At 40.8% G+C, this 12,665-nt stretch overlaps 3 protein-coding genes across 4 annotated transcripts in view; 1 reads left to right on the plus strand and 2 right to left on the minus strand.

The window, feature by feature from the left end:
• The window catches only part of LOC106807968 (ubiquitin-associated protein 1-like), a 21,458-nt gene extending 20,404 nt beyond the window's left edge, over nucleotides 1-1,054 (minus strand). Inside the window, exon 1 of the mRNA XM_014810494.1 lies at nucleotides 983-1,054. Coding sequence (XP_014665980.1) covers nucleotide 983 — 1 coding nt within the window. The 5' untranslated portion in view covers nucleotides 984-1,054. The remainder of the gene's footprint in view (nucleotides 1-982) is intronic.
• The window catches only part of LOC106807970 (COMM domain-containing protein 1-like), an 11,975-nt gene extending 10,353 nt beyond the window's left edge, over nucleotides 1-1,622 (plus strand). For both annotated transcript variants that reach the window (XM_014810498.1, XM_014810497.1), the window contains exons 4-5: nucleotides 203-359; nucleotides 1,023-1,622. In XM_014810498.1, coding sequence (XP_014665984.1) covers nucleotides 203-359; nucleotides 1,023-1,145 — 280 coding nt within the window. In that variant the 3' untranslated portion in view covers nucleotides 1,146-1,622. The remainder of the gene's footprint in view (nucleotides 1-202; nucleotides 360-1,022) is intronic.
• Nucleotides 1,623-4,072: 2,450 nt separating this feature from the next.
• The window catches only part of LOC106807969 (protein RCC2-like), a 20,952-nt gene continuing 12,359 nt past the window's right edge, over nucleotides 4,073-12,665 (minus strand). The window contains exons 2-11 of the mRNA XM_014810496.1: nucleotides 12,363-12,453; nucleotides 12,067-12,207; nucleotides 11,724-11,855; nucleotides 9,202-9,290; nucleotides 8,659-8,773; nucleotides 7,913-8,079; nucleotides 7,022-7,202; nucleotides 6,772-6,877; nucleotides 6,410-6,482; nucleotides 4,073-6,196 (exon numbers count right to left, since the gene is read on the minus strand). Coding sequence (XP_014665982.1) covers nucleotides 6,023-6,196; nucleotides 6,410-6,482; nucleotides 6,772-6,877; nucleotides 7,022-7,202; nucleotides 7,913-8,079; nucleotides 8,659-8,773; nucleotides 9,202-9,290; nucleotides 11,724-11,855; nucleotides 12,067-12,207; nucleotides 12,363-12,453 — 1,269 coding nt within the window. The 3' untranslated portion in view covers nucleotides 4,073-6,022. The remainder of the gene's footprint in view (nucleotides 6,197-6,409; nucleotides 6,483-6,771; nucleotides 6,878-7,021; nucleotides 7,203-7,912; nucleotides 8,080-8,658; nucleotides 8,774-9,201; nucleotides 9,291-11,723; nucleotides 11,856-12,066; nucleotides 12,208-12,362; nucleotides 12,454-12,665) is intronic.

Genomic DNA, 12,665 nt, shown 5'->3' on the forward strand with positions numbered 1-12,665 from the left:
AGGATTACCCCCCCACGTCCCGAATATCGTGACCGTACGTCGAGCGGTTAAGATTTGTGCCCAACTGTTGACGGACGGACGCACGGACGGACGCACGGACGGACGGACGATCATGCGATTCTACAAGCTGCATCTGACTATGTCAGATGAGCTAAAAATGTAGTGTAATCGAGCTGTTTGACAAAAAATTGTTTATTTACAGGATACATGACAGCTTGGTCTCACGTACACGCTGGTCAAATTCACTAAAGGGGATGAACTGGAGAATTGACATGAAGGTGCAATCCCGAAGTGGGCAAGAGGTCAACGTACCCACAGCTATTATTGAACTACAAGTAGCTAATGAGCACACCTCCAAGGTGAGTCATCGATATCACACGTAACCTCAGTAATCTTGTTTATATTTTCAGGACACACATTGGTTAGTTAGTCTCAATTGCAATGAAACTGCAATTCTAGTTTCTTGTACCAAGAACTAGCTCCTATTATCGCAGCAACAACTTCCATTCTATTGCACCGGAATTAAATCCAGGAATTTTGAAAGCAATGGTTTGGCTGATGTGGGGTGAAGGGGGAACCCTTAGATTTTTATTGGGGAATACAGTTGCAATCCAATGGATTTTGGCTCTATATCTTCTACTCTGAATCACTATTCCATTTGAACTGAAAAGTATTTTTGCCATATACTGTAAAAATCAGGACTGAAGTCATGAAAAGGGAGAGGGTCATGATCTTGTGGATCCACCACCTGTACGTCCATTATTTTAGACTATTATGACCGACTTCCCACAAGGGCCAGCATTTTTACGCTTTCTACCCCAAGGTGGCACCACATACATGCTCATTCATTAGGACAAGTGGAACATTTTTTGGCAACCTATTTTTAAAAAGCCAAGCGTGCCTAACAATATCTCATTGCTTTTTAATGCTGGGTTAGGCCCACACATCTAAACTCTTCACAAATTTCTATTGCTGTACTCACTGATTATGTTGTCATTTTTTCCATGAATATTTCCTGGCAGGAGAATGAGGAAGGTGTACAGTTTGAATTGGATGCGACGCAACTGTCAAATATTCTTGAACGTCTCAACGATGCACACAACAGCATCAGAGCATTCCAGTCGAAGCAAGATCAGCCAGCCTGAAAGCAAGTCAGTGAGAACATTCCCTCTGCTCATGTGCAGTAGTCTTTCGGGGACAAAATATGAAATCGCATACGTGATCACAAGTGACAAGCATATGTGATGCAAGTCTTCGGACGTCTGGCTACGTTCATTAAGCACGCAGTAGGTGCGGATAGAAAAGGGTGCCATGTGAGGTTCTATTTTGGAAATCGGCACATGTGAAATGTAACGACACTACTATTCGTTTCTACTACTGACCACACTTGTCACTATAAAGATGATGACGTGTGTGCATATTTTATTATAGGCACGGCCATTTTTCGGTGTCTGCATATATTTTACATAACCATATACTAGTCTCGCGCTCCTGTAATAATAGTAACAGTTCAAATTTGCAAAAAAAAACTTCAAATGATTTTTCCGTGACAATCATTTACGTCTATTTTATACATAAGTTACTAGACTGTTGAATAACCAATAAAAATAGTGTCACTGTAATATAGGTACAACTAGTTAGATATTTCATCATGTCACAGATAATTTTTAAGCAAAACTTGTGGGCCCAGTGCAATTGATTATCGTTTAAATTTAATTTTAAATAAGTTATTAAGCATTGTTACTGCATTGGCAAATAACAAATGAACCTACTAATAAGGAAACAAGTTATGAACATATTGTGTAAATTCCTTTATTGATTCAATTGCTTTGACCATACATGATGAATACATGATACAGGCATCAGATTTTGTTGCCATGATACAGCCATCATTACTCAATAGGATTTATAAAATCCATCACCAGGTATTTAGGCATATTGCTAAATGACGATAGTTGGAGATTCTATCGCCAGTGCACTAACGTCATGGACACTGCATATTCCCTGCAAAGGTTAACTAATCCTGAGTTCTAATCCCGAATGCATGCTGTGGCTCATTATTATGAAAAGTGGTTCAAATGACAGTTGCAATTTGGTTTATGTAGTCACGGTCTCTATTCTTAATCCTTATTAAAATAATGATTTTTTCCCTTCCGTTTCAACTGAAAATCCATATGCAAGGGCTTATCATAATTGTTTTGCATTGCCAGCTAATGGAATGTGCCATTGGAATAGTTTATTAACTGACAATAAAAGTACTCGTTTATTCATGGATTCAACTTGCATATATTGTCAACTCCAGTGCTACGTTCAGGCTGCAATTTTGACAACAGATTTTTCTATTGCACTTAGAATTAGAGCACAAGTGAAAAACAAGCGTTTTAATAAGACCTTGGAGTAATCATTCTGACTGACTGGAGTAATCATTCCGACTCCATTCCATAATTGTAAGGAACATCAATCAGAGATGATTCAGTCGATGCAAACGGCTCAATACATTACATGTATGTATGTATGTATGTATGTATGTATGTATGTATATATATATATATATATACAGCATTTACAAAATATATCTAAACTCAGAGAAAAACCATATCCGTCATGAATCATAGCATACTTGCTAATACACAATACAAAATACCCTGGAACCATACTTACATTGTTATACTTTGTTGTATCAGGCCGCTATAATTGACAGAATAGTTACACATTACTATTAGCCCACTAGCTTAATCACCAATTCATACTACTAAGACTACCACGATACACCTGCTGATTTTGATACAATATATACACGAGTTGCTGGGTACCGTAACTTTGAACACAGCTGCTACACCAAATAACTGTTAGTCTTGCCTGGGGTAACAGTTGGGGATAGGGATGGGGAAATCTGGAAGATGCTTTTAATTTCGAGTAAATGACAGATGACTATTCAGTGTAGTGGGTGTGTCAAAAGGTATATGGTACCCTAAATTGCCACACAAGGGGCGATTAAATCGGTCTGGACCTGTGTTCTCTTGCCACAACTGATATACGCATGTTTCTATAGAACCAATCTTGAGCAATGATCGCTTCCAGTCCAAAACTCGACCTCTCGTTTTGCCAGATCTACAGCTCAGAGTGACCATGCTTGCCAAGTGGATCCGAGCAAACTCCAAGATATCAATGGATATAATCAGAGCTCAGTCCTACTCTTTATCACCCAGTGATGGGTGTGAGACGATAGACCAACGACCGCATCAGGAGCGGTAGCATTTTTAACCGACGCAAGACCCGCTCATGCAATAGTAATTGTGGAGCTTTACCAAAAAACATCATATACCTCTGCTTCTGTTTAAAGGTAATCCGCTGTATTAGGTAATGACAGTTGTGAGATATGCTCAAATCACATGCATGCATCATACTGAAACTGAAACCATCACTATGTAAACATAAACCACCTAGCTCATTCTATAAACCTGCGCTGCAGGGTAAAGCGGCCAAGGGCTATAAATCACTATGTGACTGGATGTATAGTCTATAACTGCCAGCTAAGCTAGCCCAAAGACTGGAATTAAGCAGATTAAAGTGATTACGTCACCGTAAATAATAAAAAATGAAAAAAATATTTCCACTTTTTTACAAAATATAAGTAATTCTGTTCACATTTTATGGTTAAATTGCGTCATTATACTTCCTATTTTACTATAATAATTGTTTGATGTGAACATACACTCGTGACCCATACATAGCCCATAGCAAGCAATTAATGTTGAGAACATTAATTTAAATCGTCCAGGTTTTTTGGATTTTTAACTAGTTGAGAAACAATCTTATCAGGTAAGAATTTAACGATTTGCTTAGTCCCGTTAATTCTTACTTTTAATGTAAAAAAATGGCAATTTTTTTTTAAACAAATTTTACCATAGAAAATTCGTGACGTAGTCCCTTTAAGTAGTAAATTCGTTATATAGACAATCTTTACACAAGGAACTGTCAAGTCGTTATCAACTAACAGTAGTTACGTATGATATCATACATGGCAACCGTATTAAAAGACCATCTCATTAGAACTACTAACTCACGTTAATTTTTACATGTACATAATATTTATGTTTTGGAAACAGTCTTGATATAGGCTGCTTGTACTTGCTCTGCTTAAGCACTACACGAAAACTTTTAACATTTATATGTAGTTCCCTATATTCCATTGAATAGGACTGGGTTTTCCATGACGTTTGGTTACGAAAGATTTTTCAGAGGTAGTTGGTCTATTAGGCTTATCGGAGTCTAATCACTCTGAATTCTTACACAATCTATATATGAATAACATTAACTGTGCACACATGTAAATTCACCAACTGTGTGAATGGCATACCACATTTTCCTCGACACAACATGATCCATCCAGGAAACATATATTACAACTTATTGACAGATATATCAAGGAGACAAAGAGATGATAAAGGAACCATTTAAAAACTATAGGTTGCGATGGAGGACAGTTCTGTGTATACAGGCCTGTGGTGTCATCACGTGCAGGGTGAGAAATACACCCTACTAGGCCTGGAAATGCTGTACACTGTCCTGATCACTCACATCAGTTTTCGCTGGTCTGGAAAACTGCTATGTGAATAACCCACCACCAACAACCTTGCCCCTATGTGCATCTGACGACAGCAAGTACGTGTGCAAATAGAACACTCTACGCCCCTACGGCATAAACATGCTTCTTCGTTTACCACTCCCCAAATATTATTACATCATTTACTTTCACTTTAAAATTACAATCTACACTGGTAAACACCGACGTTACAAAATTCAGTATAACACAGTACAATCATGTATACAGACAACTGTCATGCGAACATCCTCAAATGAGATCGCAGCAACAGATGGTGCTAACACATATTCTACTCTGTACAGAAACACAGAAACGGTAATATTGAACTTATTTTTCACATAGTAATTCTAACATCAAAATGCCACGGGCAGAAGAATTCTGTATAAACACAATTGAGGAACACTAGAATTGACATGGCATCACAAGGGCATTATATCTGAGGACTTGGAACAGTCAACGACAAACATGATAATATGTTTCAAATCATGCAGAATGCAGAAAACTAGAAAATTCGAGGTCACAGTATGTACACAGTATCTAGCCTCATGAGATTTCAACATGGTTCGACTCCAAGCACTATTTCTTGTAGTACTCGCTCGAGAACATGGCAAATTGATTTTTGAGACTTCCCTCTTACTACGAAGCGGACATCTTCTGGAAAACCCAAGTCGTGAGTTGTGAATCGCTTCTCAGAAGGTGTCCTACAGTTTTGAATAAGTATGTAGGAACATTGCTTTCAAGAATTTAAACATCATTCTATCTCATTTGGGTACAAAATTAGTACCAGTGTGCTGTTACAGCACCACACCCTGGTAATATTATTGAATCTGCAGAACAGAAACTAGCTCAGAGTGATAGACAGCTACCCCTTTTGTCAGCAGCTCCACCCAATCATTACTGTGACACCTTGTCCTAAACGTACTTATTTAGGGAGGTACTGACGTGGAGGCGTTTAAATGTTTTAACATAATATACAGCGTGCCAACAATCCAATGACCACGAACACTCACATTCGCTAGTTCAGTTCATGGTACAACGAGAGCCAACTAAACCCCAAGAGATAGGGGGTAGAGAAGTATGTGTCATGACATTTGGGTGATGGTAGTACTTTCTACAACACACACACACACACACAGACAAGCCAGTGATGTGTTTACCCAGTACGTGCCACCGGCAACATTCATGAACCAGCAAATTCATGAATAAAACCGCTTCACCGGCAGCACGACAACAGTCGCTTGAAATCGTATCAAAAGTTCTGACCCGCAAGAAATGTTCAGCTCACGCTGGGCGGCTGACGCATGTGGCTGCACTGCCCTTTGTGGCTAGCAACCGTTCAGTAACTGTAAAGCATCGACGTTTCTGCTTTTCGAGTCGACAGCGAATAACGTGCAGACGACTCGCGTGTGACACCACTTACGGCTTGAACATCGGTAGCGTTTCGAGTTTCTGCTTCTCCTCTTCCGAGTCGTCTCGGGCGATCATGAGCGTGTGTCCATAGCCACACGCTACAGCGTAGATGTAGTGCTTCGCCAGCGTTTTCACTTCCTCGGGCCGAGTCGACGACTTCGGCTTGTTGTCACCATAACCCTGAAAGGCATTAATGCTTTTAGTGGTGACATTTCACGACAGCCCCGCTTGGTCATGAGTGACAATCACTCAGGAAGAGTCACATCACAAGGAAATCATGGAAAGTTTTTGCATTCAACCCTATAATACCAAGAGTAGACTAAATAGAGCAACTGTTAGTTGTTTACTTCACTACAATGAGCAACCATCACTCCTAAAGAAAAGAGGGCTTACCAGCTCTCCATACGTTGGACTGGGTCCCCAGCTAACAACGCTTTCATCTGCAGCCACCACAATGCTTCGGTTGCTGTAAAAGTGAATGAGCAATGTAATTAAGGTGCAGTAACAATTTATTGATGCCATAAAACACAACTTTAACAGTGTAAGGGAAGATATACATTTAATATGTGCCAATAGCAAATTCTCACAAACTTGTTACCGGTTAGCTTCCGTCCACACAGCTAATAGCTATATGTAAGTGACACCAACTAGATACATATAGCAAATAATGACAGTTCCCACACTCGCAGTCACACTCGACTCGTGACTTGGCGACAGCAGGGTGCATCCTCGTAGCAGTAAAACAATAGACCAACCTGCATCCCACACTGCGAATGGTCCAGCCACTGAGATCCTGAACGGGTTTCGGATACATTATCGCCTCACCAGTTGCTTTCGTTTGACCCCAACAATACAGGGCACCTGTAAGTGTAATGCAAAAATAGTGGTATTTTAACCTTTAAACTTTTGAGAATAATTAACTGTGCTGCGGGTGAAATATCATTGCAGAAAAGAATAACAGGACCTAGCAAGTACCACATGAAAACGTCGCTTAGCGACTCTTACCAAGCTCACTGACGGCCATGGTATAGGCGGAACCGGCGAATATCCTACACGCGCCACGCTTTGGACCATCAAAGAACTTCACCATTCTCGGAACCATCTCGTCCTTCTGCTCGGCGTGACCGAGGCGTCCATATCCGCCGAAGCCCCACGTGTACACACGCTTCTTGTTGTCCAGTGCCACCTTAAATTAGTAGGAGAAACGACAGCATTACATCAACTATTCACTTACACTGTAAGTCTTACACGCATACATCAATAGGGGAAGTTGTTCAATGTTATGTAATGCCAATTGAAATTACTGAATTAGTAGAAGAGAAACGACAGCATTACATCTACTATTCCCTTACACGCATACATCACTAGGGGAAGTTGTTCAATATTGTGTAATGCCAATTGAAATTACTGAATTAGTAGAAGAGAAACGACAGCATTACATCTAGTATTCGCCCACACGCATACATCACTAGGGGAAGTTGTTCAATGTTATGTAATGCTAATTGAAATTAGCACGAGAGAAACGACAGCACTACACGACAATTCGCCTACACGCATACATCAATAATAGAAATTAGCAATGGATTGATTCACATAATCGCATAATTTATGTAATTTCTTCAAAATCAGACCCTGTCTTGAATGGCATTTTTACCCACATGCATTCAATATTGACAAATGATTTTCAATCATCAATCTTCAATGATTCTCAGTGTAATTTTTGCAGTAATTATCACAGACACCTGTTCACATACCGCTGACAGCGACCAGTCACTAACGATTCGAATATTAGCAGCAGACTTGGTACCCTAACCAACAAACCGACTCTCATCCAACGCCCATTTCCCCATTTTTATCCTCACAGATACAGGAAACAGTCAATCCGGTGCAACTCACACTGTGATTGTTTCCACAGGCAACATCTGTGATAAAGACGTCCATTACGGGCTGTATGCGATTATCTCGATCTTTCTCGATGAATAGCGCCACCTGGCGTGGTACTGTCTCACAGTAGTATGCCAATTTGTTGCTTGTGACGAAATACTTACCATCTGTGTTGTGGCCTGCAGCAGAAATCGTCAATATTTACAGTTAGATGTGCTAAAACTGCACAGGCTGGTATTATAAACAAAAATATAAATATAAGTTCTATATACGAATATACTAAAATTCCACAACATAATTTACATAAAGAGTAATTTATTTTATTTTACACATACGTACAAACCCACGCCCACACCCACACGCTCGTACACGCTCGTACACGCCAACATACATGTATATATATATATATATATATACATTTTTTTATATAGCTATAAAAATACCGCATTGAAATTTGTCGAGGTCATGTCACGTGCCAGGAAATTAAACTCAATGTTGCCCGCTAAGCAGTGCTGCCACCTAGCATAAACATTGTTTTTCGTTAACCATGGCCACCACAATGTGCGGAAAAAGGGTTGAACCACTGAACGAGACCATGATAGCAGATCTGGTAAAATTTATGGAAAATAAAATACCGAGAATATGATAAAAAAAACATTTCACGAGGCAATACTTTACCAGAATATCATACAGTTTAGCCCATCATTTTGGATTGTGTTTATGAATGGATAAAAATTAGAGATGAAGCATGCACACACCTAACTGTCCATACTCTGGTGATCCCAGTGTGTAGAGATTTCCATTAAGATCCACTATCACTGAGAACTCGGCCCCACACGCTATCTTAACAATTGGTGGTCCCTTGCGATGAATCTAAAAGTATATTCAATGAAACCATGCTAACATTCTATAACACTCACCTATGTTAACTAGATACCACAAGTTTTACACATTTACAATAATCACACAAATTTAATATGTATACTTATCTGTCTCTCTCTCTCTCTCTCTCTCTCTCTCTCTCTCCATGTCTGCGTGCGTGCATGCATGCGTGTGTGCATATATGCGCACATGCACAATAAACCAAACAATGTCACAATAAACGTCTAGTCATAGAGTAATTGAGTGATACAAACTCATGCAGAAAAAATCAACCCATTTAACATACTGCTTCAAGAGGTAACCACTCACAAATATTGAACAAATGCAAAGTAGTCCTATTGTAAATATAATAAGCTATCAAGCCAGTTGTAAGTGCAAGAACACATTCGACAGCGAATAATCCACGGGCTAAGTCGTACCTTTTTTGGAATCAGCACAGCTGGTTGCTGGTTCCCTATACCAAGCTGGCCCATTTTGTTTTCGCCCATGCCATATACTTCGCCACGATCTGCAAATGAACATGATAAAAACGTATTTAACATGAAGTCAATCGGCTGCATGTGGCATACTATTTTCTTTAATCATGAGTAGAATTGTGTGAAACAGTGAAAATAATATAAGGAAACCGTGGGAAAATGCTAATTGTTCGCTAATTGCGCGCAAATTAAAACTGGTGCAAAACACAGTTGCGCATGCATTTCAATACCACAATTCCTGCAAGTCACCCTTTTTCTTAAAACAAGAGCCGCAGAGCCACTGGGCTCATCTGAGGTCTGTTGCTACGGTTATAAATGTAACATTTCAGTCGTGGGTAGTGACACCTTTGTTAGGCGCAGATATGCAGATACGCAGTTGCATACACATCATTTTAGCAAACTTTATTTTATTGCAGAGAGAGAAGAAGAGAGAGAGGGGGGCAAGCGAGAGAAAGAGAGAGGGAGAGAGAGAGAGAGCGGGCAAGAGAGAGGAAGAGAGAGAGGGGGGCGAGCGAGAGAAAGAGAGAGAGAGAGAGCGGGCGAGAGGAGAGAGAGGGAGAGAGTCAGTCAGACTAAATTGTTTATAAACAAATAACACCCACGCGGCGCGCTACTGTACGAGTTACGTCATCGATTGAAATGTACATTCCGATTTCGCCACGAGGCGTGCAAACTTTTGACGAAGATGGCGGGCAGAGGTAAGGCAGACGCACGTATAACGTACAGATTTCTTCAATGTCGGGGAGGATCAACACATTTCGACTGACCGTCAATCATCGGGCTCTGCAGCGTCCACAAGCCAGCATGCTCCACCATATCCCAACATTGCACACTACTGTAACGTCGATGGAGAGAGCCATGCCAAGGACAGTACAAAACTGGCAAATTTTCATTGGTAGGTTTGACGATTCATTTCTGCAATTACTTATCTCAAGATTGGTTAAACTGAAGTTAAGAAAGTAATTCTTTCTGCACTTATGAGCGCAATATACATTTGACCTATCCTGCCGGGACATTCTTCCCACTCTGTTCCGATAGATGGCGTGCATACTGACTAGGTGCAGGTAATAGATAATCCGAACTAGTTGCTACCTTCGTTTAGCCCATGCTGTGATACTATCAGCCACCCACCTGCGAGGTAGGACTATTTATAGTTGGCCTTAATCAAAAACAGACGTTTGCATAAGTGTTATTATCTCCGCCCAACGGAGTTGGAGGAGGTTATGTTTTCGCTCTCGTGTGTTCGCGTTAGACTGGTACTCGCTCCCACCTCGATTCCCCCATCGAGTAACTAAGCCGAGAGGTGGGACCGGGTACCAGTCAATTTTTCGTTGTGTTCGTGTGTTCGCGCAATCGATATTAGCCAGCCAGCCAGCCAGCCAGCGCAGCGAGCCAGCTCCTAACACATATGCACTCCGTCAGTGCACTCTGCCTAGCTAAGTCACTCATAGATAAGTGTAAGGCTGGATTGGTAGGTCCATTAATATTATCAGTAGTGTCATAATATAGATAATGTTCTACTATAGTGTTACTTTAGTTGGCGGTGGTATGCACTCTGTAGTGCCTCTAGTTGACAATGTATTCCCAACGTACAGAATCTCATATAGAGAATGAAGTTCATATATGATTTAAGGTGCGTAAACGTTGTTCAAGTAAGTTTTGCATGCAGAAATTTAAGTCTTCCACGATCACACAAGTACCATCAAACACAGTTCAGTCCTTTGTTAACAGTCAACAAATCCATGTTTAACCCTCCTCTTAAGGGCCAAAAGGTTATCAGACACTTACTCTTCGCACGTCACACTCTTCGTGCTTCGCACGTCAGTGGAAAGCACATTTCATGGTCCTTTCAAAAAAGTGATAAAAATGGTAGGTCAGCGCTGAAACAAAAAAAGTTTTTCACTCTGTCCATTAGGCCATGTCCTCAGAAAATGTCTGATATCTAACCTTTCCCCCACTGCCCTTTGACCTGTGATCTCCAATTTCGCACTGGTGATGGGTTTCCTGCCAATCACACTATAACAGAATATTACCGAATATTAGAACCGAAGATTAGAATTTACACCGAATATTAACAGGATAGGTTGAGCCGTTCATATTTGTGACGCAATTCCGTATTTCCTCCTATACCTTAAGTTAAGGGGGAAATATTCCCCCTCCGTTGACACATCTTGACCTTTGACCATTGACCCCCAAATTGGTCATCCCGAGTCCTTTTCACGATCCCCCCCCCCCGATGTCCCGAATATCGTGACCGTACGTCGAGCGGTTAAGATTTGTGCCCAACTGTTGACGGACACACAGACACACGGATCACGAACGGACGCACATGCGATTCTACAAGCTGCATCTGACTTCGTCACATGAGCTAAAAAACCACAACCTGGATGGAAGACACATGAATGTTAATTAAGCAAGTATACATTCACAGAAACTAACCATTCGCTAATGCCCCCAAGACATACCTGTGAGGCATAGCGTGTGATTTCTTCCACAGGCTGCATCGACAACGTTAATTTCTGCCAGGGCTTCGATGCGTTGTGGTACGTCGACTCGATTAGCGTGGCCATGCCCAAGCTGCCCCTTGTCATTTCGACCTGACGCGTAATATCAAATACACATGCTCTGATGAGATATCCATCGTATGCGCTACCACTTGACTAGAGACAGTTGACAGATGTAGCAAAATTTGCATTGAGCACAGTAAAATACATATTACATTACATTTGACTACATAGTCCACTCACTGATGGGAAAAGGAATTGATCAGTATAATTATCATAAGAGCAATCTAAAATGTGCACTCACCCCAGCTCATAGCCACGCCATCCGTTGTTATGACAACACTGTGGCAGGCTGCATTACCAGACACAACCGTTCTCACTTGGACACCTTCCAAACCACTCAGTCGATGTGGTGCCCACAGGTTTCTGCCCTTTGCTCCTTTTGCTAAAATACAAAATTGCAAGAAACTGTACACATAACTGTACACCGTAACATCAGGCACCAGACATGCAACATGTATCAATAACACCTTAGAAGTATCCGGTGAGCACTGTATGACAGATATCTGACAGAATGCATCTACATACGAAACGACCTACCATTTTTTGGCAACTCCCGTCGTCCAATGAGGTCCCAGTTTGTGCCACCACAGTAAAGAACTGATCCACGGATTTTGGGTCCACCCATCACCTAAAATTGGAAAGCCACCAAAAAAATTAGACATACGATATTATAGTTAATCACAACACACAGAGTGTGTGAGTGTTTCCTCTAAAGGGTGGGAAACTGTATAGCTGACTAATAGGAGGCACATTTAAGCTTTAAAGGCATGTTGGAATCGGCATGCGGTAAAGGACTGGGAAGAACCCTGATACTGATAGTATTTTTTATATTATATTATA

The sequence above is a fragment of the Priapulus caudatus genome, unplaced genomic scaffold (genome assembly GCF_000485595.1).
Source record: "Priapulus caudatus unplaced genomic scaffold, Priapulus_caudatus-5.0.1 Scaffold245, whole genome shotgun sequence".
NCBI classification, from domain to species: Eukaryota; Metazoa; Priapulida; class Priapulimorpha; order Priapulimorphida; family Priapulidae; genus Priapulus; species Priapulus caudatus.